The sequence below is a fragment of the Pantherophis guttatus genome, chromosome 2 (genome assembly GCF_059756535.1).
Source record: "Pantherophis guttatus breed Tessera chromosome 2, ASM5975653v1, whole genome shotgun sequence".
Lineage (NCBI taxonomy): Eukaryota > Metazoa > Chordata > Lepidosauria > Squamata > Colubridae > Pantherophis > Pantherophis guttatus.
In genome coordinates, this window is record NC_142064.1 from 288,506,401 (window position 1) to 288,530,683 (window position 24,283).

The following is a 24,283-nucleotide window of genomic DNA, read 5'->3' on the forward strand; positions in this document are numbered from 1 at the left end:
TATGCTAGAAAGCAGGATTTCCTGCTTTCTAGTGATTTTAAATCGCGCAGCACAGCTCATTGTCGGGAATACCGGTTCGGAGGAACCAGTATTTTTATCACTACTAATTCTCCCGAACCGGTGCGAACTGGTAGGATTTTACCGCTGTCCTTATCCTCTCTGAACAAAACATTTCTTCTTGCATAACCCTACACATCCACGCCACACCATGTAGTGCCTCACACACCCTTGCATATCCTCACTAAACCAGCAATCTTGTTTACCCTGACTCACATGGTGTCTCTCACATTCACCCACACATCTTCCCAATCCCACATATTTCCTATGCACCCCACCCTGACTTTTCCCTACATCCCCCAGCTCCTTGCTCCTTTCCCCACTTATTTTGCCCATAACATGCGGGACAGTTAACTGGAGAAAGCAGTTATATTTGGAAGAGTTAGTAGTAAAAGAAAGCCAGGCCACCAAAGAACACAGTGGCTGATCACCATCAATACCAGCCAGAGCATAGATCAACTCAAAAAAAGTGCATGATTGGAAGATGTGAAGAGACCTGGCCTCACCAAGAATCAGACACAACTGAATGGATGACATCATCAGTATCAACCACAAATCAGGATGGAAAAAACAAATTGTAACAAGATTAAGCAAAGGAAGAAAAGATTTATCTACAGAGGGGATACATAGAGGATCGAATGAATCTCTGCCTGCAAATTCCTGCTCTAGTGGAAGAAATGTTGATCAAGTTTTGTTTTATTGAGACATACCAGGTATACAGTATATTAATCAGATAGTTTCTTCAATTGATTTGGAAATCTGCGGTTGTTAGTTATTGGCCTGATTACTTTACTGTGAAGGCAATTTATGCCTTTATCTCCTCATTTTTGCTCTGGAATATTTTTCTTAGCAAAATCTCATTTTTTCCAAGGGAAGAAAGGACATTCAAAGCGCAAATCCTGTTGTCTGTCACTTTTAATTCAGTATCACAATTATTCAATGGGCAGTTCAATGCCGGTAATCCTAGATTTAGGACTGGTTGTTAGTGAATGTTTGAAATTACATTGTACCTTTCCCCTCAAAGCTACTCACAACCAAGTTACAATGGCTGCCCCTCCTCCCCCCAGTCATGCTATCACATTCTGAGCACTTGGCAATCAGCTCACCTTTACGGCCCTTTGCAGCTTCCTATGGTCACATAATTGTGACTTTTGATTTTTTTCTCCTGGTTTCTACATGCTTAGTGGGTAAAATGGATTCACATAATGATCATTGTTTGCTTAATGACAACCAGAAAAAGTGCCAAAAAAGTTTGTTCATGTGATGATATGACTAAAATGCAATGATGTACAACCATAATTCCAGGCTCAATTACAGTCATAAATCAAGGACTACCTTATCACATTCCATTTATCTGTATATTTTGATGGAACTTGAGTTCCCTTTGGATTATAATATCCCTTCAGACCCCACTATCCTTCTCTTGCACCATGTCCAACTTGTGAGAACAGAGAAGTCTATGGTCATCTGATAAACTGAATATATTAAGGAAGGTGGAAACAATTGTAAGTAGACTGGGCAAAAGAAGGAAAGTTTAAATTGTGGGAAGTGTCTGTTGAATTTCTGTCTGCCTGTCTGCTATAGTGAAATAAAGCTTTGTCTTGAACAGCTGCATCAGGGAGATGTAGCTCCTTAAGCAGGGGGTTGGACTAGAAGACCTCCAAGATCCCTTCCAACTCTTATGCTATTCTATTCTATTGCCTGGGAAGGCAGCACCTGTTAAATGACTGCCTGTTTGCATTCCTCTTAGAACCAGGATCAAGTGGGAAGAACAAACAATAATAAACACTGCAGTGAGCCTTGGAAAGGAACAAGGACATTCACTTATAAAAACACAATAAAGGCAACGTCTTTATAAAATTGCATGGCTCTCAATCTGAGATACATAAAGTGGCCATTTTCTTGGAAGTGACCTCCAACAAGAACCTGCAATAAATAAATTTAAGAAAAAAAATCAGTTATTGATGTCATGGAATTGATACACGGGACCCAATGCACGAAGGAGAAATTTCTTTCGGAAAATAGTGGCACTCCTTAAAGGCAAAAGGATGCACTCATATTTATAAATTTCAGAAGAGATGATAAAATGATACAGACATACATATGAATAAGTAATAGATGTAAGCATATTCATAATTAACAAACCAAGTTAATTCTTCATTCTGTTTCATTTTGCTAACAAGACCAACTCTCATAAGAATTTGTTTTCCTCACAATGTGCAATAGCACTGACAACCTTCAGATGACAATGCCTTATGACTATTTTGCTGCAGCATCCCCATGGTTATATGATCAAAATTCAGATGCTTAGCAACCACCTCATATTTATGACAGTTGGAGTATTCTGGGGTCATATGCAACCTTCTGACAAGCAAAGTCAACGGGAAGCCAGATTCACTTAACAACGATGTTCCGTTGGTGGGGTAAAAATCACTTTAACAAATGTCTCAATCAGCAACTTCCGGTTGCTTCTGGTCTTCTGGTCTTCCGGGTGCGCTTCAAGGTGCTGGTTATCACCTTTAAAGCGCTCCATGGCATCGGGCCTAGCTATCTTCGAGACCGCCTGCTGCTACCAACGACCTCCCATCGTCCTGTGCGCTCCCACAGAGAGGGCCTCCTCAGGGTGCCATCAGCCAATCAATGCAGGCTGGTGACCCCCAGGGGGAGGGCCTTCTCTGTGGGGGCACCTACCCTGTGGAATCAGTTGCCCCCAGAGATAAGGAGAATCCAAGACCTTAGCGCCTTCCGCCGTGCCCTTAAAACCCACTTTTTCCAGCAAGCCGGGCTGGTTTAAGAAGAAATTTTAAATGTTTTAATTGGTTTGTATTTTTAATTTTGGGCCAAATTTATATATATTTTAATTGTTTTTAATATTTGTATTTCATGTTTTTTAATTCTGGCTGTACACCGCCCTGAGTCCTCAGGGAGAAGGGCGGTATATAAATTTAAAATAAAATAAAAAAAATAAAATAAACTAAGATCCCGGGTTCAATTGAGGTCATAAATTGAAGATTACCTGTATTCATAAGTAAAACAGCATATGCCCGTTATTTTTATTTTCACTGGTAAATTCATCTTTCTGGAGCTGCCATTTGTGAGGATCAGACTCAAAAATACCTTCCTTTCCTAGTTTAGGATATGTCAATAGAAAATGCATAGATATTCCTCTATTTATGAACAGGTTATGTTCCAAGCTGTTCTTAAGTCTGCTTTGTTTATAAATCCAAACAAACATTAAAAACATGTACAGTCCAGTTCTTACCTTACATAAGCAGTAGGTAAAACATTGTTGTGGTAAAACATTACAACAATATAAGCTCATCCTTCAGAGTTGAAATGGCACATTTCTCCGCCTTCTTGAAGAAATGGTCCAGTGAATTTTTGGCGATAGCCTTCATCTTTTCTATTTTCCTCATAGACCCTATAGCACTATATCACACCGCTGGAGAGCTACAGACACCTTGGTGAAATGCTCAAAACAGTCCTGCATTTCAAACAGTGACAGTGTTTTCTTGATCAAGCTGAATTCCTCTGCCATCAGCTTGATGTGGAATCTCCAGAGGTTTAATCATTTTCTCTTGCTTTCACTGATTTTACAACTCCATGTTGCTGTTGAAGAGTTATTCCACATGTGTGGCTAACAATTCATTAAAGACCTTCTCCAGGTCAAGATAAAGCTCCTTGGTGAAAGCAATTAAGTTGCTAACAATGCCGTGTGACTTTCTGTCCACCACTTCAAATCTTTGAAAATCATGAACAAACTGAAGGTACAGACGTTTTCCATATTCCATTCATATTAATAGAAGTTGCCAGGCTGCATCAACATTCTTGATAACCTTGTAGATGTCATAGGACATCCAAAACTGACACGCGGTCATCTGAACTGCTTGCTGAACATGCAGAAAAGATAATTTTGGAAAGTTATTATAACCCATAATCCATAGTGGTAGGAGGAAATTGGTGTTTGGAGGCAGAGACCCAATCTTCATGTTCAGATGGAAATTGTCCAAGTGAGATGGATGAGCCAAGACATTATCCAAAATGAGAATCTTGAAGGCAATGTTTTTCTCATAGCAATTATCTCTATATTTCTAGGATGAAATGATGAAAAAACATCAAGGTGAGGATGACCGAAGGTTTCTTTTTAGCTTCCCACAGAACAAAGTGAGATTTTCTTGAGACTTCACAGGTTCTCAGAATGATAGACTAGCAACAATTTTAGATCACTGGAAGTGTTACTCACTTGGCAACATTGTCTTTTGCAGCTTTCCATTATTATCTCTTCTTTGTTGATATAAGTTTTGCTGGCACTTTTTTTTCTAAAAGCCCCATTTCATCTACATTGAATATTTGCTGAGGCAAATAACAATTTTCCTCAATTTCATTGAGGGCTTTTGGGAACTCCTTGGCTGCATTCTCATCCGCACTTGCCACCTCACCACATGCTTTCACATTATGCACAAGCCTTAAAATGTGTGTGTTTCAGCAGAACTTTTACCAACCTCCTGTTGCAAGTCATGAAATAAGCTCTAAATAAGCTCTAATAAGCCACGGGTTCCTGGCCCCTGGCTCTGGAGCCACATGTGGCTCTTTCATCCCTCTGCTGCGGCTCCCTCAAAATATGTGTTACAACTGCCAATGTGCAATATCTGCCGGCATGTGATTTATTGAGCTTTTCGACCCCCGGTAGGCCAATCATGAATAAATCCAAGAAAAGTTTTAGAAGAAAAACAAAGCATTTAATTCAACTACATATGCTAATTCTGCGGCCTCTCAGGAAATAGTCAGGTACGGGAAAGGTTTTGTGGCACCCGGTGTTTTCTTTTCTGTGGGAAACAGGTCCAAATGGCTTTGAGCGTTTAAGGTTGCAGACCCCTGCTCTAAGCCTTCTCCTGGATCAGCATTAAGCTCAGAAGCACACATCACTGATGCTATCGTCACTCCATATGCTGAGTAGCTTCTTTATCTCTTCCGTCACTTTTCCACTCCTTTTGGTTACTGTGGATTGCATAGGCACATGAACCTTTTACATGTTCTACAATCTTCCCTGTGTTCTTAATGATCATTACGGTAATCCATACAATAAGAACATGCCACATTCCTTATCTTCCCCCACTCTATTTTCTTCAGCATCTCCATCTTAATTGGATCATCATGGATTGGAGCTGTTTGCATTACTCCCTTCCCCATTATCACTCGAGTTTAATTCCACACATTTAGAACCTACAGGTCACACCAGACAGTCACCAAACTACTAAACAATGAACAGTAAGCAATCAAAGAGGCAGGAAAGGATTAAAGCACATCACATACATATGCAATGCACCTGTCAGCACTTCAAGCTGCATTTACTCTAGTGCTGATATAAGAAGGAGAAGCGGAGGCGTCTGGAAAGGGACGTTTGACTTTTCACCTACTTATTTTCCCTGGAGATAATATCCCCTAGGAGATGGGATGGGAGGGGGGAAATTCCTTTGAGCTGGAGCGGTAGATTAGGGGTAGAATGATTTGGTAGATAGCCAATGAGTGCAGGGGAGTGGGGAACAGAAAGGGAGGGTTTGGGGTCTGGAAGTCAGTGTTGGCTTCAATGGAGTCGGGTCTAGAATGTTGTGCTTAATAGTTTTCCTTCAAAGACTTTGTTTGAAATGCAATTTATTTGAGACGACCTCAAAACTTGACAGCACCCTAAACTAACCCTTTCCCACCTTCTCTAGCCTTCTGGGACCTTTTATGTTGGAGTTGCAGGTTTATTTGTATAATTAAAAGTTTGTAACTCAAAAGTTTATAACTAGAAGAATGTCCGTAGCTATAACACTAAATCTAAAATTTACATATATTCTCTTTCAAATGGATCTGGGTATGGCAAATTAGGTCATTGCTCCGCCTGAAGCTCTTTCCACATTCAAAACATTTATATGGTTTCTCCCCCGTGTGGATCCTTTTATGGAAAGTAAGGGAACCACTATGACGGAAGCTCTTTCCACACTCTCTGCATTTATATGGTTTCTCACCTGTGTGGATCCTTTTATGTCTCAGCAGGGACCCATTTTCACAGAAGCCCTTTCCACACTCCATACATTTAAATGGCTTCTCCCCTGTGTGGATTCTTTTATGTTTCATAAGGGATGCATTTTCACAGAAACCTTTTCCACACTCCCCACATTTATATGGCTTCTCCCCCAAATGGATCCTTTTATGGAATGTAAGAGAACCACTATGAATAAAGCTCTTTCCACACTCTCTGCATTTATATGGTTTCTCCCCTGTGTGGATCCTTTTATGGGAAGCAAGGTGACTGCTCTGAATAAAAATCTTGCCACACTCCAGACATTTATATGGCTTCTCCCCTGTGTGAATCCTTTTGTGGGAAATAAGTTTACTCTGTTGGCTGAAGCCCTTTTCACATTCCACACATTTATATGGTTTTTCCCCTGTGTGGATCCTTTTATGTCTCATAAGGGACCCGTTTTCACAAAAACCCTTTCCACACTCTATGCATTTATACGGCTTCTCTCCTGTGTGTATCCGTTTATGTCTCATAAGGGACCCATTTTCACAGAAACCCTTTCCACACACTATGCATTTATACGGCTTTTCCCCTGTATGGATCCTTTTATGTCTCATAAGGGACCCATTTTCACAGAAGCTCTTTCCACACTCCATGCATTTATACGGCTTCTCCCCTGTATGGATCCTTTTATGGGAAGTAAGATGACTGCTGTTAGTAAAGCCCTTTCCACACTCTCTGCACATATATGGCTTCTCCCCTGTGTGGATCCTTTTATGAGAAGTAAAGGAACTCCTTCGACAGAAGCCTTTTCCACATTCAAGACATTTATATGGCTTCTCCCCTGTGTGGATCCAGTTATGGGAAGTTAGTTGACTGCTATTAGTAAAAGATTTTCCACACTTCACACATTTATATGGCTTCTCTCCTGTGTGGATCTTTTTATGAGAAGTATGTTGACTTCTATTAGTAAAGCTCTTTCCACACTCCAAACATTTATATGGCTTCTCCCCTGTGTGGATCCAGTTGTGGGAAATAAGTTGGCTGCTGTTTGTAAAGTTCTTTCCGCACTCTGTGCATTCGTATGGCTTCTCTCCTGTGTGGATCCTTTTATGAGAAGTAAGATGACTGCTATTGGAAAAGCCCTTTCCGCACTCTCTACATTTATATGGCTTCTCCCCTGTGTGGATCCTTTTATGGGAAGAAAGATGACTGCTCTGAATAAAACTCTTTCCACACTCCGCACATTTATATGGCTTCTCCCCTGTGTGGATCCTTTTATGTTTCACGAGGGATGCATTCTCACCAAACCCCTTTCCACACTGTCTGCATTTATATGGCTTCTCCCCTGTATGGATCCATTTATGAGATGTAAGGGAACGGCTCTCACTGAAACTTTTTCCACATTCCATGCACTTATATGGCTTTTCCCCAGTGTGGATCCAGTTATGGGAAGTAACTTGACTGCTTCTTCTGAAGCTCTTTCCACATTCCAAGCATTTATATCGCTTCTCTTCTGTATGGGTCTTTTTACAAGATATAAGGGACCCATTTTCATGAGGAAGGGTGAAAGTCCAATTGTAATTGTTTCCATTGTCTCTGGATATATAATCTTCTCTTTTGATTTCTGTTGGATCGTGTTCATTTACATCTAATTTGTCTTTCAATAGGTTTACATTTTTCTTTATTTTTCCTTGTTGGACAAGAAAATCTTGCATCTGAGCATCAATGGAAGATGAGCTTTCCAGATTCCAATTATTTGTCTGGTTTCTTTCATGATTTTCTATTTCCATTTGAATTTCAGATTTCTGTGTTTCATCTCCAGCATTGAATACTTGAAATGGTTCCTCAGTATCTTTATTCTCTTGCCCATTATTACCTTCAAAGGAAAAGAGAAATGAAAATGCTAACTAATTTAGGGGAAAAGATCACAGTGTATAAGTCCTATGATATTTTGGCAGATTCCAATATATTATAGTATGTTTGTTTATAATTATCCATACATATTTCACCCAGAGTCAGCTTTGAGTTAAGGAAGAATCATGTAAACATCTGAGGAACTATTAGGCAAAATCTAATAATTATTGGAGAGGCCAATTCCAGCAGAGACTTGCAGGAACTAAATCAATTTCGAAACAAGACTTTTTCTTCCCACCCAAACTATCTTTCTTTTACTCTTTGTTGCTGTACTATTTGTTCAAATTAAAAAAACTTGGTATTTTAGTGAGTTTTGCCTTTAAAATGAAAAGAAAATGTTAACCAAAAATATGAAACAGAAAATCAAATAGAATTGATGTTAAGGGTTAGGGTATATTAAGACAGGAGTAATTAAAGTTGTCCTTGTTGGAGAATATTTCTGTGACAAAAATGAATGTGTGGCCTAGAATGATGCTTTTGTTTCAAGCAATACATATTTGGACAAGTGATGTAGCATTTAAGCAATGGTAGAACGATAAGTCTAGATTTGTATGGCAAGGGAAAAGCTACAGATTGAATATCAAATACTCCAAGATGCAGAGGAAACAGGAGGATTTTGGTCTGCCCGATTTGAAACTACTTTGCGGCCTGTTGTGTGGTTTGAATGAAAGATTGGGAATTGCTGAGAAATAATTTTAGAAGTAGAAGTGCATGACCTAAGATTTGGATGGCATGGATATCTATGTTACAATAAAGTCAGGATTAATCTAGATTTTAAAGACCATGATGTTAGAAAATTTGAGACTATGGGACAGATGTAAACCCAGACTCTGTCCGAAAACACCTTGATGGCTCTTGGCACAAGAGACATTTTACAGAAAAAAAGCAATAGGCAGAGACAAATAGATAATATGGCGAGAGCTGTTAGAACTTGAACAAGGAAAATACCAAATAAAGCAAGAGAGCAACTGACAGCAGAAGGATATAGTTGTCAGTTGTTTTCATATTATCATCAGAAAAATTCAAGGTAGATAAAAGTACCTATGGTATTCAACAACATAAGAATTTTTTTTAAAAAAAATTTGATTTACATGCCGCCCTTCTCCGGAGACTCAGGGCGGCTTACAATGCGTTAAGCAATAGCCTTCATACTTTGAATCATAATTGTGAAGAAAGGATGAACATGTAATCCTAAAATCTATAAACAGGTTAAAATGTATGATAAAATGGGCAAAGAGGTTTTGTCATAACATATAAGTGTAACACTGGGAAAACATGTGGTTGAAAGGAGTGAAATTTACATTATGTAATAATCTGGAAAGCTAGAAAATTTCGGATTGATGTAAACAATTTTAAAGATCAATACAGAACTGAAATTAGAACACTTTGTTGGTACTAATAAACCAACAGCTAGAAAACAGAAGAGTGTTAACTATGGTAACTGCAGCAATGCTAGTATATTCATAAAGATGGAAGGACTCTGAAAAAACTACAATGGAGGAATGGTTGAAGATGACAGAATTAACAGAGATGGCTAGATTGAGTTCTTTGATCTGAGAAAGAATAATATCTACATTTATAAGTGACTAAAAAGCCCGATGGGCTTTTTGCTGAAAAAAAAAACACCTCAGTTTGTGATTTATGGGTTTGAAGAGTACAAAGGATACATTTTGGAAAAGAAATGATGATGTAACCTTAAGCGATAAAGGCTATAATATAATTGCACTTATAACTGCTATGAAGAAGATTGGAAGCCACTTTTTTATTACTTTTTCATATTTTTTCTTTTTTTTCCTTTTCCCTTCTTTCTTTATTTTTTTTTCTTATTCGCTTTACTTTATCTTCTTTATTTCTGCTTCAGTATTTGCACTGTTCTTATTCGGATATTTTTAATAAAATCAGTAAAATAAAGAAGTAGCTGATGGCATCTAACTACAGAATGTCTTCCAAAACACTATATTGGGGAGAAGCAAACCCCTTACCCATAGGCGCCATTCCTATGATTTTTTAATTTTATCATACTTTTTTCTTATTCATTACCAGGGTGGATTTGATTTAAATTGAGTCGATTTAAATCATGATTTAAATCACTAGTAAAAAGACTTGATTTAAATCGACTCAATTTAAATCATAATTTTTAAAGAGCAACTGTCATCTCTGCTACTCCTTTGACCCGCTGTTGACTCACTGATAGTCCCAGTGTTGCAGAATATACAGCCTTGTGCTATATAACTAAGCTCCATTTCATGCTGAATAAACTAAATTATTTATGTATCTTAAATAGAAAACTATCTTATGATAGATTTTTACCCCAAAAGTTTTTTATTAAAATAAATTCAATAAAAATTAAAAAAAAATCTGATTTAAATAAAAAAAAAATCCGATTTTTTTTATTTTTTAAAAAAAATCATTGATTTTTATCCACCCTGTTCATTACTCTATCTTCTTTATTTCCTCTTCAAAATTTGTCTTGTTTTTATTCCTATAAAATTTCTGGCATATTCTTACCCAAAGAGGCTACATTCCTATGATTTTCCAGCATGACTTCTAAATGGAGCATTTTTTGGTCAGGATCCAACTGAGACCACTCCTCCTTGGAGAAATACACAGCCACCTCCTCAAAGGACACAAGACCCTCCTTGAACAGGGGAAAAAAACAGAATAGGTCCAGGAGAATATGCAGCATCTGCACCGTTGTTCACAAGTTCCCAAAGCAAAGATATGCACTACGTGCTTGGTAGGATTCTAAAGTAGTGTTGGGAAAGAGGACAGAGCCAAAAGGCAGTGACTGAAGAAATATTTTGGGCAGGTGTTATCAATTTAATTGATTCTGGTACACATTCAGGCCATTCAGTGAATAACACCACTTTCCTTCTGGAGCTATCTATTATCTATATCATCTAATATCTTGTCAAAGATTTTGATGGTCCAGAGGCACTTGAAGATGGGCCTTGGAAACCCTATCTACCACTGACTCCAATCCTTCCTGTGTTTCCAGAAGGAAACTGGGGGGGTGGGGGACTGAATTCTTTCTAGCATTTCAGCAAAAGGCTTATGGTATCAATTTGAATCTTTTATGCTCAAGAACAAGAAAATATCCAAGCCAAAACAAGAAGGAATAATGGAAGGAGACAGTGCTGTATACACTAGTATGATTTTCTAAAGGAAAGGGAGAATACAAATTTAATAAATTGTTTTCTTACTCTTATTTCAGTTGGCGGTTCAACCACTGTTTCAGCTCCACCGTAAAGATCAGAAAATTTCATTCTATGTTTCTCTGTGAGGAAGACAGATATTAAAATACACAATTAACAAAATAGGAGTCGGTATTCTACAGAAGAGAAGACAAAAAGAAGATAAGATAGCAGGGATCTCTCTGGGGAATGGGAGACCGTCATTACCTTTTGAGGTAACCTGGCTTGGGTCTTCCTGAGGGTTCCTCCTGAAAAGCAGCTTCTGATGGGGATTTGATGGATTACTTCTTCCCTCAGGATCTCTGATCTCCACAGAGAAGGACTTGAAATAGGAGGAAGAAGAAAAGAAGAATTAACTGACATCAAACAACATGGATTCTTGTTCTATGAACACAATATCAAAGTTCCCAATATCCATCAGTGAGGCTGAGGGAGAAGTGATTGGAACAATGTCCTACAAAAATTAGTAAAATCTCAATATTAATATTGTTATAATAGATCAATCAGCATTCAACTAGGGAGGACAATATGTGTATATATGTGTTAGTCTTTTTTAATGTACTTCTTTCTTTTTAATGCTTGTTCTTTTTTTCTTTTCGTATTTTAACTTTTTTTTAATAAAAGTAGATTAAAAAAATAATTAGTAAAATGTCTCCAACTGAATGCCAGAGATGTCTGGAAGGAAGGGTGAAGAATTCAAACCCATTCTTTATTCCCTTCTGGAGTCCGAGACAAAGTTCGCTCACCTGCAACTCGACCTGCTCCTTCTCCTCCTCTGCCTGGCTCAGGAGGAGGCCTTCTGCGAGGGCCACCGCCTGGGAGCTGGTCTCTGCTCCGCATTCCCGCAGCCAGCTCTCCATCTCTGGGGGCAGAAGAGCCAGGAGTTGCTCTAGAACAACCAGGTCCAGCATCTGGGCTTTGGTGAGCTTTTCTGGTCTCAGCCATTGCCTACAAAAATTGTAGAGTCGGCTGCAAAGTCCTCGGGGACCCTCAGCCTCCTGGTATTGGAGGCTTCTGAAGTTCCAGGGCTGAATTTTTGAAGAGATTATGGTTTCCTCCTCCAGGATGATCTGCCCAGTTCTTGCCCACATCTCCCCACAGGTCCCAAACTGAACAGCAGAAGAGCCTTTTCCAGTTCTCTCACTTGCTAAAAGTTGTGTCTCCATTCTGTCTCTGTCTTCTAATGTAACTCCAATTGGGTCCAAAGGATGTTGTGGAGCTCCAAATGCCTTTTCGATTATAGGACCGATCCTACAGTCACTGCAATGATCACAGGTGGCCATTCAGGTCTTTTCCCCCCCAAGAGATCATTTTACTCGTGATGAAGTCCAAACGGTTTCCAGTTTCTGTACCTGAGATGCAAAGGAAAAATCCCAAGAATTAGAAAGTGGAGAATTTAACGATGGAGCAACAGTCGTCCCTGTGGAAGAAAGTATTTTTGTAAACTGGAATAGGATTGCAGCGGCATTCAGCAGGTCCTATTTCATGCACACATGTGTGTAATTGTGCGAGGGTGGTGCAATATTTTTCCTTACAAGAAATGGCTTCCTTTTTAAAACCTAGATCTATATTTACCTCCAAGGCAGGGTTCACACAACCTGCCAAACCCCAAAAAGGTGAACAAACCATGAAAGTTCAATTCACATCCAATAAAACGGCAGGAAATGACCCTAGCTGAGGATGTCCTTTGGAGAAGAGCCGAGGTTCCCACCGACACGCAGGCAGGTTCACACAATCCGGAGCCCCAAGCGGGCCATCCAAGCGCAGGGCCGGGAAGGAGGCAGCTGGAGAGGCCGCCCCGCTTCTTTCCCACTCCGAAGACAGGATCGGACCCTCGGGGAGCCTAGTGCGAATCCTGCCTCCTCTTGGCCCGGCTTCTCTCCTCTCCTGCGGGGCCTCCGCAAGGCCGACTCGCCTCTCCCACCACTCGGGCTCTTTCCCGGACATGGGGCGACTGGGGAGCCCCGGATCCCCGCCGCCTTCCTGGGATCCCCGGTTCTTCTCCTGGTGCTGCTTTGGAGCTCCGCTTCCCCCTGCATGGAGAGGGCGGCTGGGGAGCATGGGACCCGGGATTGAAGCCAAAGGAGGGCCGGGCGAGGGTCTCTCCCTCCTCCGCCTCCCTTTGCCTGGGAAGAGCCCCCAACTCACCCGGGTCACGTCTGGATCTCCCCCCGCCAGACTCTCCCGCAGCCTCTCCGCCTCCTGCGGAGCCCCAGGGGTTAAGGAGAGCGAGTGCACCGTCCTAGAGCGGCAAGGGTTTGTGACGTCACTCCCATCGCAGCCTCCTCTGGAAAGCCAACCGTGAGGTTCGCCCTCCAGTGACCCATCGGGGAAGCCTTTGGTGTTCCCTTCTTTTGGCAGAGGGTGCCCCCTGGTGGATTTTCCTTGCAATGCTAGGAGACCCTGCAAGGGCTGGAAAGAGGACTGAATGGAGGTTTGGGGGAGGGAAGCGCATCTTGGCTGAAGGGAGGGCAGGGATCATGGGTATGGGAGTAGAAGAAAGCCCACTCACAATGATTCCCTGTCTGAGAAAGGCGGCAGCATCTCCAGTGGTGGCAGCTTCCCCGTCTTTGAATTGAATTGAATTCTTTATTAGCCAAGTGTGATTGGACATACAAGGAATTTGTCTTGGTGCATATGCTCTCGGTGTGCATGATGGTCAGCATCTCACCGCTGACATAGAAAGGAAGATAAGCCCTGGACTTTTGCCTGCTAAATCCCTTTGAAGCTCGGTCTCCGTGGAAATGAAGGGGGGGAGGGGGACATTCCTGTGAAATGACAAGACAAGAAGTCAGGAGAATGACTTGGAAGATAGCCAATGAGAAGCAGATAATTGGGGATCGGAAAGGGAGGGATTGGGGGGCAAAAGGTCAGTCTTGTCCGCATCGAATCATGATCTGGTTGCTGTGCTCGAATAAAGAGAAGATTTCCTTAAAGATTGGCAGTTTGGAAATTCATTTATTTTGAGATAGCATCGAAGTCTGACACATAAAAGAAAAGATACATTCGTCAAGAATCATAAAGTACAACACTTAATGATAGTCATAGGGTACAAATAAGCAATCAAATCATTTTAGGAAACAGTCAATATAAATCTTCCTCTCCTTCGTATTCAGAAACATGTGTGAAGATGGAGTAAAATCTTTCTGGAGGATCCAGAAATGAGATCCAGGAACTCATTTCCCTCAAGAACAGCCGCCCTGAAGTCTGAGCAGAGATTGGAGGATGCCTCAAAAGGGGCCAAATCCTGTCAGAAATGGCAGAAAAAGAGGACCTGAAGCCTCTCTTGGAAACATAGCTTGTGTCTTGTGGTTGTTGCAAACTCTGGCCTGAAATGGAGGAAGATGGGGCTGGCGGGACACAGGCAGGGAAGCCCAAATCAGAAAAATGGAAATTTCTTGGAAACACAGCATGCAACCCTTCCCATCCTTTCCACTTGCTTTACAGCACTCAAGACTGATGCCGGCCGGAGGAGCCAAAACAGTAGATCTGGGTCAAGGCCTGCTGCACAGGCTGCACAGCTCAGGCAGGAGAGAAGATGGGGCTGCTAAGGAAGGAGATGTTGGTGACAGCAAGGAGTCAAAGTCTCAGTTTTGTTCTTCATTTTGGAATTGATTTTCTTTTGATATTTCTTCCCCCTTCCCCCCCAGCATTATTTTCCTTGCTTCAGGCAGCCATTTGGTTTTGCCAATTATTCTTAGGCACCCAGAGCCGAGAAGGACAACTGCATATATCGAACTAAAGGAATAAAAACCGATGGAAATCTCTTATTTTCCTAATCCGAAAATCTTTCCTCCCTCGGGAGGCGTTGCCACCTTTCTCAGACAGGCTAAAAATGAGAAACCCCTTTCTTCCTACTCCCATGCCCATCATCCCTGCCCTTTCCCTCCCCTAATGGTGCAGCGCCTCTTTCCCGCCCTTTGGGGGGAAATCCTGGCACTTCGCCCAGCATCCTCCAGGGGGCGCCTTCTGCCAAGAGAAGGTAACACCAGGAGCTTCCCCATTGGCCCTCTGGAGGGCGAACGTCACAGCTGCCATTCCAGAGGAGGCTGGGAAGGAAGTGACGTCACAAACGATTGCCGCTCTAGGACTCCGCACTCACTCCCCTTAACCCCTGGGGCTCCGCAGGAGGCGGAGAGGTTGCGGGAGAGTCTGGCGGGGGGAGATCCAGACGTGCCCCGGATGAGGTGGGGGCTCTTCCCGTGTAAAGGGAGGCGGAGGAGGGAGAGACCCTCGTCCGGCCCTCCTCCGGCTGCAACCCCGGGTCCCATGCTCCCCAGCTGCCCTCTCCCTGCAGGGCGGGAAAGGGAGCTCCGGAGCAGCAGCAGAAGAAGAACCGGGGCTCCCCAGCCGCCCCGTGTCCGGGGAAGAGTCCGAGTTGGGGGAGAGGAGGGTCCCAGCAGGAGGGGAGAGAAGCCGGGTGAGGAGGAGGCAGGATTCGCACCAGGCTCCCTGTCTCCGGAGGGAGAGAGAAGCGGGGCGGCCCCTCCAGCTGCCTCCTTCCCGGCCCTACTCGGGGGGACCTCGGCCCTGCGCTGGGATGAGCTCCTTGGGGCTCCTGGAAGGTTGTGTGAATCCGCCTGGGTGTCAGAGGGAGACTCCAAAGAGGCTCTTCTCCAAAGGACACCCTGAAGAAGGGAAACGGGGCATCCTCAGCCAGGTTCCATCTCCTGACACTTCGTTGGCTGTGAACTGATTTTCATGGTTTGTTCACCTTTTTGGGGTTTGGCAGGTTGTGTGAACCTGCCTTGAAGTTAAATATAGATCTAGGTTTTAAAAAAGGAGCTAGAAGAAGTAAGAAAATTGATTTATTGGGCAATCCAAGTGCTTGATGGAAATTAATACCATATTTTTGCTACACAGAGAGACATGCACACACAGCGAAAGAAATTCACACACACAAAACCTCACTCCAAGCCTACAACAGATCAGAAATAATATTTCACTCCATGCGGATGAGTGTTGTTCAATAGTTAAATCTACACCTTCTAATTCTTGGAATTAATTTTGTTTTCCATCTCAGATACACAAATTGGACTCATTTGAACTTCTTGGCATACAAAATTATTATCTCTTGGGGAAAATGAGCTGAAAAGCTCTTTCTGCTGTCATTCCTGTGGATACAGGATCAGTCCTATGAATGAAAAAGCATTTGGAGATCCGCAAGATTCTTTGGAGTCGGACCCATTTGGAGTTGCCTTTCAGGAAAGAGAAAAAATGCAGACACAACTTTTAGCAAGTCGGGGAACTGGAAAAGGCCTTTTTGCTGTTCAGCCTGGGAGCTGTGGGGAGATCTGGACAAGAACTGGGCAGAAGATCATGGAGGAGGAAACCACCCTCCCTTCAGAAGTTCAGCCCTGGAATTTCATCCAATACCTGGAGGCTGAGGGTCCCCGAGGTCTTTGCAGCCGACTCCACGGCTTTTGTAGGCAATGGTTGAAACCAGAAAAGCACACCAAAGCCCAGATACTGGACCTGGTTGTTCTGGAGCAGCTCCTGGTCCTTTTGCCCCTGCAGATGGAGAGCTGGGTGAGGGAGTGTGGAGCAGAGACCAGCTCCCAGGCGGTGGCCCTGGCGGAAGGCTTTCTCCTGAGTCAGGAAGGAGACCAGAAGGAGCAGGCAGAGTTGCAGGTGAGAGACCTTCATCTAGACAGGCCAGAAAGGGTTTGAAGAGACTAAAGCAGTGATGGTGAACCTTTTTTGTGCCGAGTGCCCAAAGCGCACGTGCTCACCCACAAAATGCAATGCGAGTGTCGTCCTGCGCATGCACCCCGCTCCCCCTTCACCCATTTTTTTTTTATTTGATTTATATGCCGCCCTTCTCCGAAGACTCAGGGCGGCTTACAATGCGTTAAGCAATAGCCTTCATACTTTTGTATATTTATACAAAGTCAGCTTATTGCCCCCACAAACTGGGTCCTCAATTTACCTACCTTAGAAAGGATGGAAGGCTGAGTCAACCTTGAGCCTGGTGGGATTCGATCTTACTTTAATTGCAGACAGCTGGTCTTAAATTACAGAGCTCTGTCTGTTGAGCTATCCAGGCTCCTGGATATTTTTTGGCTTCCAGGTTAGTGCAGGAGAACTTCCAGGCCCAAAACGGGGCGTGTGGGGGGGCTTGCGCATGCGCACAAACCCTCAAAATGCAATGCGAGTGTCCCCCGCGCATGTGCCCCATGCATGCATGGCAGAGAACTGAAGATCAGCTGGCCGGCAGGAGGCACATGCGCATTCACGGTGGAGCTGGGCTGGGGCAACGGCTGGCGTGCCGGCAGAGAAGGCTCTACATGCCACCTGTGGCACGCATGCCATAGGTTCCCCATCACGGGACTAAAGTATGTGATTGAATTTTTCAATCTTCCATACCACACTTTTCTTGGCTTTCATAATACATGGATTTGTTTCATTAATTTTTGTAGTTATTGTTCCATTATAGCAATAGCACTTAAACTTATATACTGCTTTACAGTGCTTTACAGCCCTTATCCATTTTGGAAGTTATATTTGGCATAACTATTACTTTCTTTCCAGCATCATTGATGTCATTGAGGGCTTTGAAGTTATGTTTGGAGAAAAAGAATCTATTTCATGTTGTTTGATTAATTCCATTAATTCTTTTTTTTCTCTCCTGCCTCCTAAGTCCTTCAATATGGAGATCAGAGATCCTGAGGGAAGGAGGAATCCATCAAATCCCTTTCAGGAGCTGTTTTCCAGGAGGATCCTTCAGGAAGATCCAAGTCAGAACACCTCAGAAGGTAAACTAAGGTTCTCCCATTCCCCAGAGAAATTCTCTTTCTCTTCTTCTTTATGTTTTGTCCTATAGAATATTCCTACCTATTCCTTCAAGTATGCATTTTAAAATTCTGTCTTCCTCACAGTGAAACATAGAATGATGTGTGGTCTTTATGGTAATGCTGAAACAGTGGATGAAACAGCTGAAACTCAAGTAAGAGCGGGAAATTTATTTTATTTGATTGATTGATTGATTGATTGATTGATTGATTGATTCGATTTATATGCTGCCCTTCTCCGGAGACTCAGGGCAGCTTACAGTGGGTTAAGCAAGAGCCTTCATACTTTTGTATATACCTGCTTGGTAGGGCTTTCGGGCCCCCCTAAGCGGTGTTCTTTTTTTTTTATACAAAGTCAGCTTATTGCCCCCACAATCCGGGTCCTCATTTTACCTACCTCGAAAGGATGGAAGGCTAAGTCAACCTTGAGCCTGGTGAGATTTGAACTTGCAGTAATTGCAGGCAGCTGGTGCTAGTTAACAGTACTTTAACAGTACTCTAGTCTGCTGTGCCACCAAGGCTCTTATTTTATTAGATTTGTATTCTCCCTTTCCTTTGGGAAGTCAGATAGTACATAACAATTTCTCCTATTTTTTTCCATATCTTTTGACTTGGATATTTTCTTTTTTTTCCTGAGCAAAACAGATAGGGGAATAGAAGATTCAAATATTGAATCTTCAAGATTCAGCCAGGTTAGCTTCTTCTAAAGTCTGTGTTTGAGATGCATTGTTTTGTTATTTCAACTTTTGAGATTCTTATTAGGAATCTCTCTGCACTAGCTACCCTCCCTACTTTATAACATTTAATTTTTTTAAAAAATGCCTCAATGGATCAGAGCAGCATTATCATACATAAAAATTGCTAAACTTTTCAGTGATGGAATTTAATTTTTTTTACTACTGGTTCTGTGAGCATGGCTTGGTGGGCATGGTGTGGCTTGGTGGGCGTGGCAGGGGAAGGATATTGCAAAATTCCCACCCCATTCTGGGGCCAGCCAGAGGTAGTATTTGCCGGTTCTCCGAACTACTCAAAATTTCCGCTACTGGTTCTCCAGAACCTGTCAGAATCTGCTGAATTTCACCCCGATTCTTTTGCTTATTCTTTAACTTGAAATTGAACGATGTTCAAAAGTAACTAAATACTCACATTTTTAAAATGCCCTGTTCACAATGAGTGATAAGAAATATAAGCCCATCTGATTAAATGATTATGCAGACTGTTAAAATCCAATGAAAGTGGGCCAGATAAGACTTGCAAAGTAAAGGCCAGATCTTCCAGCATTTTCATGAAGATGATGAATATGGATAGAACTGATCCTTTTGGGGATACCCTAAGCCAGCAGTTTCCTGGAATTCTGGAAAGAATTCCCCCAATTTCCCCAATAGATAATTAGGCAAGCAGATAGACAGATCACTCAATCAATCCAGAAGGAAACCTTTCACTGAATGGCCCTGAAAGCAAGGTGGATAAAAATCAATGATTTTTTTAAAAAAATCAAAAAAATTGGATTTTTTTTATTTAAATCGGATTTTTTTTATTTAAATCGGATTTTTTTGATTTTTATCGAATTTATTTTAATAAAAAACTTTTGGGATAAAAATCTATCGTAAGATAGTTTTCTATTTAAGATACATAAATAATTTAGTTTATTCAGCATGAAATGGAGCTTAGTTATGTAGCATGAGGCTGTATATTCTGCAACACTGGGACTATCGGTGAGTCAACAGTGGGTCAAAGGAGTAGCGGACATGACAATTGCTCTTTAAAAATTATGATTTAAATCGAGTTGATTTAAATCAAGCCTTTTTACTAGTGATTTAAATCATGATTTAAATTGTGATTTAAATCAACTCGATTTAAATCAAATCCGCCCTGCCTGAAAGTGCTGCAGAATCAATCAGCGAGGGGTCCTTGGTGGCCCCTGAGCTTGGTTGTTTTCTTGCAGATGTTTAATTATCAAACTAGGTAACATCTTCACCAGCACTGATGATGTTATTTACAGTAGTTTGGGTAATGAAATGTCTACAAGAAAACAACCAAGCTCAGAGAGCCCTAAGAACCCCTCATTTCAACCTTGAGCTACAAATATTCTCCTTTATTAGAATCAATCAAGTTGATAAAACCTGCCTGAAATATTTCTTTAGTCAAAGACTTTAGGCTCTGTCCATTTTCTCACCTAAAGCTTGGAATTCGACCAAGCACAGACATTTAACTTGGCCCATAGCTTTCCTTCGGGCATTTCTAGACCATGGGACAGATCTTACAAATCCTCCTCAGATTGTTTTGTTCTTCTTTTTCTTTGTTCAGAAAGGTCCTCTGTCCTTCGAGGAGGTGGCTGTGCATTTCTCCGAGGAGGAGTGGTCTCAGCTGGATGCTCACCAAAAAACATTGCATTGGGAAGTCATGCTGGAAAATTATAGGAACATGGCCTCTCTGGGTAAGGGTTTGGTACTCCATAATCAGAGAATTTGGGAAACATTCTGTAATTAGATGGCATCAACTATTTCTCATCATATATGTCCTCTGGGAGGAAAGAGGTCATGGCTCCCTGCTTTGATGTTTCCTGTACCATTTCTCATCTGCTGAATTTTAAATTCATCATACGTTTTAGCCTCCAACCCCCTAATAATCTTTGTTGCGTTTATCATGGGGACCACAATTGGATGCATATTCAAAGTGTGGTCTTTCTAAAGCAATATATAGCAGTATTATTACTTCATATGATCTTGATACTATTCCTCTGTTGATGCAGCCCAGGATTGTGTTGGCTTTTTTGGTAGCTTAACACACTGTTGCTCATACACTGTTGGTTCATATTTAAGTGGTGCCCCCTAGGAATCCTAAATCCTTCTCACAGTTACTGTTGTCCATTCATGTGCCACTTATTCTATACTTGTGCATTTGTTTTTTCTTGCCTAAGTGTAGAACTTTACTTTTCTCCGCACTTAATTGCATTTTATTGAAGAGGGACAAGTGTTCAAGTTTGTCTAGATCAGTAGTTCTCAACCTGTGGGTCGGGATCCCTTTGGGGGTCAAACGACCCTTTCACAGGGGTCGCCTAAGACCATCCGAAAACACATATTTTCAATGGTCAATGGAATAATTTTATGGTTGGGGGTCACCACAACATGAGGAACTGTATTAAAGGGTCGCGGCATTAGGAAGGTTGAGACCCACTGATCTAGATCCTTTTGACTTTTGAGCCTGTTGACTATCCTCCTAGTTTGGTGTTGTCTGCAAATTTGATAAGTTTACCTTCTATGCCCTCATCTAAATCTTTTATGGTGTAATCATAATCATTAATTACTAGATAATTTCAATTAATAATTTAATATTTAATCCAGTATTTTTGTTTTTATATACATATTTTATATTTTTAGCATTTTAAAGAAATTACTAATTGGTGTATCTCACCCTTATCCTGGTCAGTGATTGTAATAAAAGTTTGATTTGATTTCCTGGATGTTTCTCATGATTCTTCCTCTTTTTTTTTTTTAAATTAGATTTATATGCCGCCCTTCTCCGGAGACTCAGGGCGGCTTACAATGCATTAAGCAATAGCCTTCATACTTTTGTATATTCAAAGTATACAAGATGACTGTGGATTAGATTTGAATATGTATTAATAATTATCAAGAAAAAGGATGCTATAGATCAGTGATGGTGAACATTTTCAGCACCGAGTGCTAAAAAGGGAACACATACTCGTCTGGGCCGCAACCCAGAAAAGGAGCTGCCCAGGGCACATGCGCATGCCTGAAAATGAACTTCTGGTTTCCATCGTGTGCATGTGCACCGGCCAGCTAATCTTCCAGGTTTCTGGCGTGCATGCGTGCGCGACGATTAGCTGGTCGGCGCACATGGTCATGCAGGAGAACAGAAGTTCTTCCAGTTTCCAACACTGCCGCATGCACGAAGGCCAGCTGATCATCGGGCACGCATGCATGCCAGAAACCCAGAAGAGGAACGGGTGATGCCACGCGTGCCAGGTGACATGGCTTCCACATGTCACTTCGGGCAGATGTGCCATAGGTTCGCCATCACAGCTATAGATCTTTTCAGGGTGCTTTAGGTTTTTTCAGAATGTTTTAGATCTTTTCAATTGTTTTCTGAGTCGTAAATATAGAAATTATTATCTATCCCATGTCTGTGCAAGCATGAAGAAGTTCAAGATATTGGAATAGTGGAATTTGGCAGAGTCCCCTAAGAAAATTCATAGCACTTCCCTAACTTTTCTCTAACTTTGCTATCATTTTCATTTGAAGGTAATAATGGAAAGGAAAATGAGGATTGTGGGGAACCATTCCTAATGAACACCTCTGGAGACAGAACAGAGAAGTCTGCAATACAGATGGAACTAGAAACCCAGGAGAGAAGCCAGTCAAATAATTGGAACGAGGAAAGTTCATCTTCCATTGATGCTCCAATGCAAGACTTTCTTGCTGAATGTGGAAAAATAATGAACAAAGATTTTGGGGAAAGTACAAGACTTTTCAGTGGTAAATTAGATGTAAATGAACATTATCCAACCAAAACAAAAGGAGATGATTATATATGTAGAGACAATGGAACAAATTACAATTGGACTTTCACTTCTTCTCATGGAACTGGATCTCTTACCTCTCCTAAAACGATCCACACAACAAAGAAGCCATATAAATGCATGGAGTGTGGAAACAGCTTCAGTCGAAGGAGTTACTTTACTTCCCATAAAAGAATCCACACAGGGGAGAAGCCGTATAAATGTGTGGAGTGTGGAAAGACTTTTATTCAGAGCAGTCATCTTACTTCCCATAAAAGGATCCACACAGGGGAGAAGCCATATAAATGCATGGAGTGTGGAAAGTGCTTTACAAATAGCAGCCACCTTACTTCCCATAAAAAGATCCACATGGGAGAGAAGCCATACAAATGTTCAGAGTGTGGAAAGGCGTTCTGTGAAAATTCATCCCTTCTGAGACATAAAAGGATCCACACAGGGGAAAAGCCATATAAATGTGTGGAGTGTGGAAAAGTCTTCAGTCAAAATAGTTCTTTTACTTTCCATAAAATGATCCATGCAGGGAAAAGACCATATAAATGCATGGAATGTGGAAAGACCTTTATTCAGAGCAGTAATCTTACTTGTCATAAAAGGATTCACACGGGGGAGAAGCCATATAAATGCAGAGTGTGTGGAAGGGCATTTACTAACAGCAGTGACCTTATTTCCCATAATTGGATCCATTCAGAGGAGAAGCCATATAAATGCTTGGAATGTGGAAAGACCTTTATTCAAAGCAGTCATTTTAATTCCCACAAAAGGATCCACGCAGGAGAGAAGCCATATAAATGCACGGAGTGTGGAAAGGGCTTCAGCTACCACAGTACTCTTACTTCCCATAAAAGGACCCACACAGGAGAGAAACCTTATAAATGTCTGGAATGTGGAAAGAGCTTCTGTGAAAGCGGATCTCTTACCGTTCATAAAAGGATCCACACAGGAGAGAAGCCGTATAAATGTGTGGAATGTGGAAAGAGTTTCTGTGAAAGTGGATCTCTTACTGTTCATAAAAGAATCCACACAGGGGAGAAGCCATATGAATGTGTAGATTGTGGAAAGGGGTTCTGTCAAAAAGCTTCGCTTATGAGACATTCAAGGATTCACACAGGAGAGAGGCCGTATATATGCATGGAGTGTGGAAAGGGCTTTACTAATAGCAGTCATCTTAATTCCCATAAAAGAACTCATACAGGGGAGAAGCCATATAAATGCCCGGAGTGTGGAAAGGGCTTTACTAATAGCAGTCATCTTAATTCCCATAAAAGAACTCACACAGGGGAGAAGCCATATAAATGCCTGGAGTGTGGAAAAGGCTTTACTCAGAGGGGTAATCTTAATTCCCATAAAAGGATTCACACAGGAGAGAAGCCATACAAGTATACGGAGCTTGGAAAGAGCTTCAGGATCAGCAATGACCTAATTTCTCATACACAGATCCATTTGGGTGAGAATCAATGTAAATTCCAGAATTAATTGGTAAATTCTATGTATTTCCTTCTTTGTATACTGAAGCTACAGAGCTGTGATGGTGAACCTATGGCACGCGTGCCCAAAGTTTTTTTGAGCCCAAATTATTTAATCTATTTTTAATAGCTTTTAACTTTTGTATGTTATTTGTATTTTTATCTTGGCTGTTCACCGTCCTGAGTCCTCCGGGAGTAGGGCGGTATACAAATTTGATAAAATAAAATAAAATAATAAATAAAGTGGCATGTGGAGCCATGTCGCCTGGCATGTGCGGGGTTGCCCATTCCTCTTCTGAATTTCTGACACG

At 41.6% G+C, this 24,283-nt stretch overlaps 2 protein-coding genes across 4 annotated transcripts in view; one reads left to right on the forward strand and one right to left on the reverse strand.

Annotated features, from left to right (window-relative positions):
• Positions 1-4,774: 4,774 nt before the first annotated feature.
• Positions 4,775-13,524, reverse strand: LOC117662546 (uncharacterized). Of its 3 annotated transcripts, none has more exons than XM_060687503.2 (6): positions 13,324-13,524; positions 11,922-12,527; positions 11,383-11,497; positions 11,185-11,258; positions 10,490-10,619; positions 4,775-7,943 (listed from the first exon to the last, which is right to left on the reverse strand). In XM_060687503.2, exons 2-6 carry the CDS (start codon positions 12,456-12,458, stop codon positions 5,878-5,880), a joined length of 2,922 nt encoding a protein of 973 aa, XP_060543486.2. In that variant the 5' UTR covers positions 12,459-12,527; positions 13,324-13,524; the 3' UTR covers positions 4,775-5,877. The 3 variants fall into 3 exon arrangements, with proteins under 3 accessions (XP_060543486.2, XP_060543490.2, XP_060543495.2); XM_060687507.2 differs by having other exon boundaries at positions 12,751-13,372; XM_060687512.2 differs by lacking the exon at positions 13,324-13,524 and adding an exon at positions 12,802-12,861.
• Positions 13,525-15,237: 1,713 nt separating this feature from the next.
• Positions 15,238-24,283, forward strand: part of LOC117662534 (uncharacterized) — a 28,100-nt gene continuing 19,054 nt past the window's right edge. The window contains exons 1-6 of the mRNA XM_087885385.1: positions 15,238-15,362; positions 16,199-16,806; positions 17,816-17,930; positions 18,054-18,121; positions 20,274-20,403; positions 22,232-23,953. Coding sequence (XP_087741511.1) covers positions 16,312-16,806; positions 17,816-17,930; positions 18,054-18,121; positions 20,274-20,403; positions 22,232-23,953 — 2,530 coding nt within the window. The 5' untranslated portion in view covers positions 15,238-15,362; positions 16,199-16,311. The remainder of the gene's footprint in view (positions 15,363-16,198; positions 16,807-17,815; positions 17,931-18,053; positions 18,122-20,273; positions 20,404-22,231; positions 23,954-24,283) is intronic.

Bases quoted from the DNA above. Each gene is read 5' to 3' on its own strand.
- LOC117662546 (XM_060687503.2), bottom strand. From the start codon at position 12,458: ATGGCCACCTGTGATCATTGCAGTGACTGTAGGATCGGTCCTATAATC. The intron at 11,498-11,921 runs GTGAGCGAACTT...TCCTATTTCAAG, and splicing joins AGGAGCAGGTCGAGTTGCAG to TCCTTCTCTGTGGAGATCAG. The intron at 11,259-11,382 runs GTAATGACGGTC...TCTTCCTCACAG, and splicing joins AAGCCAGGTTACCTCAAAAG to AGAAACATAGAATGAAATTT.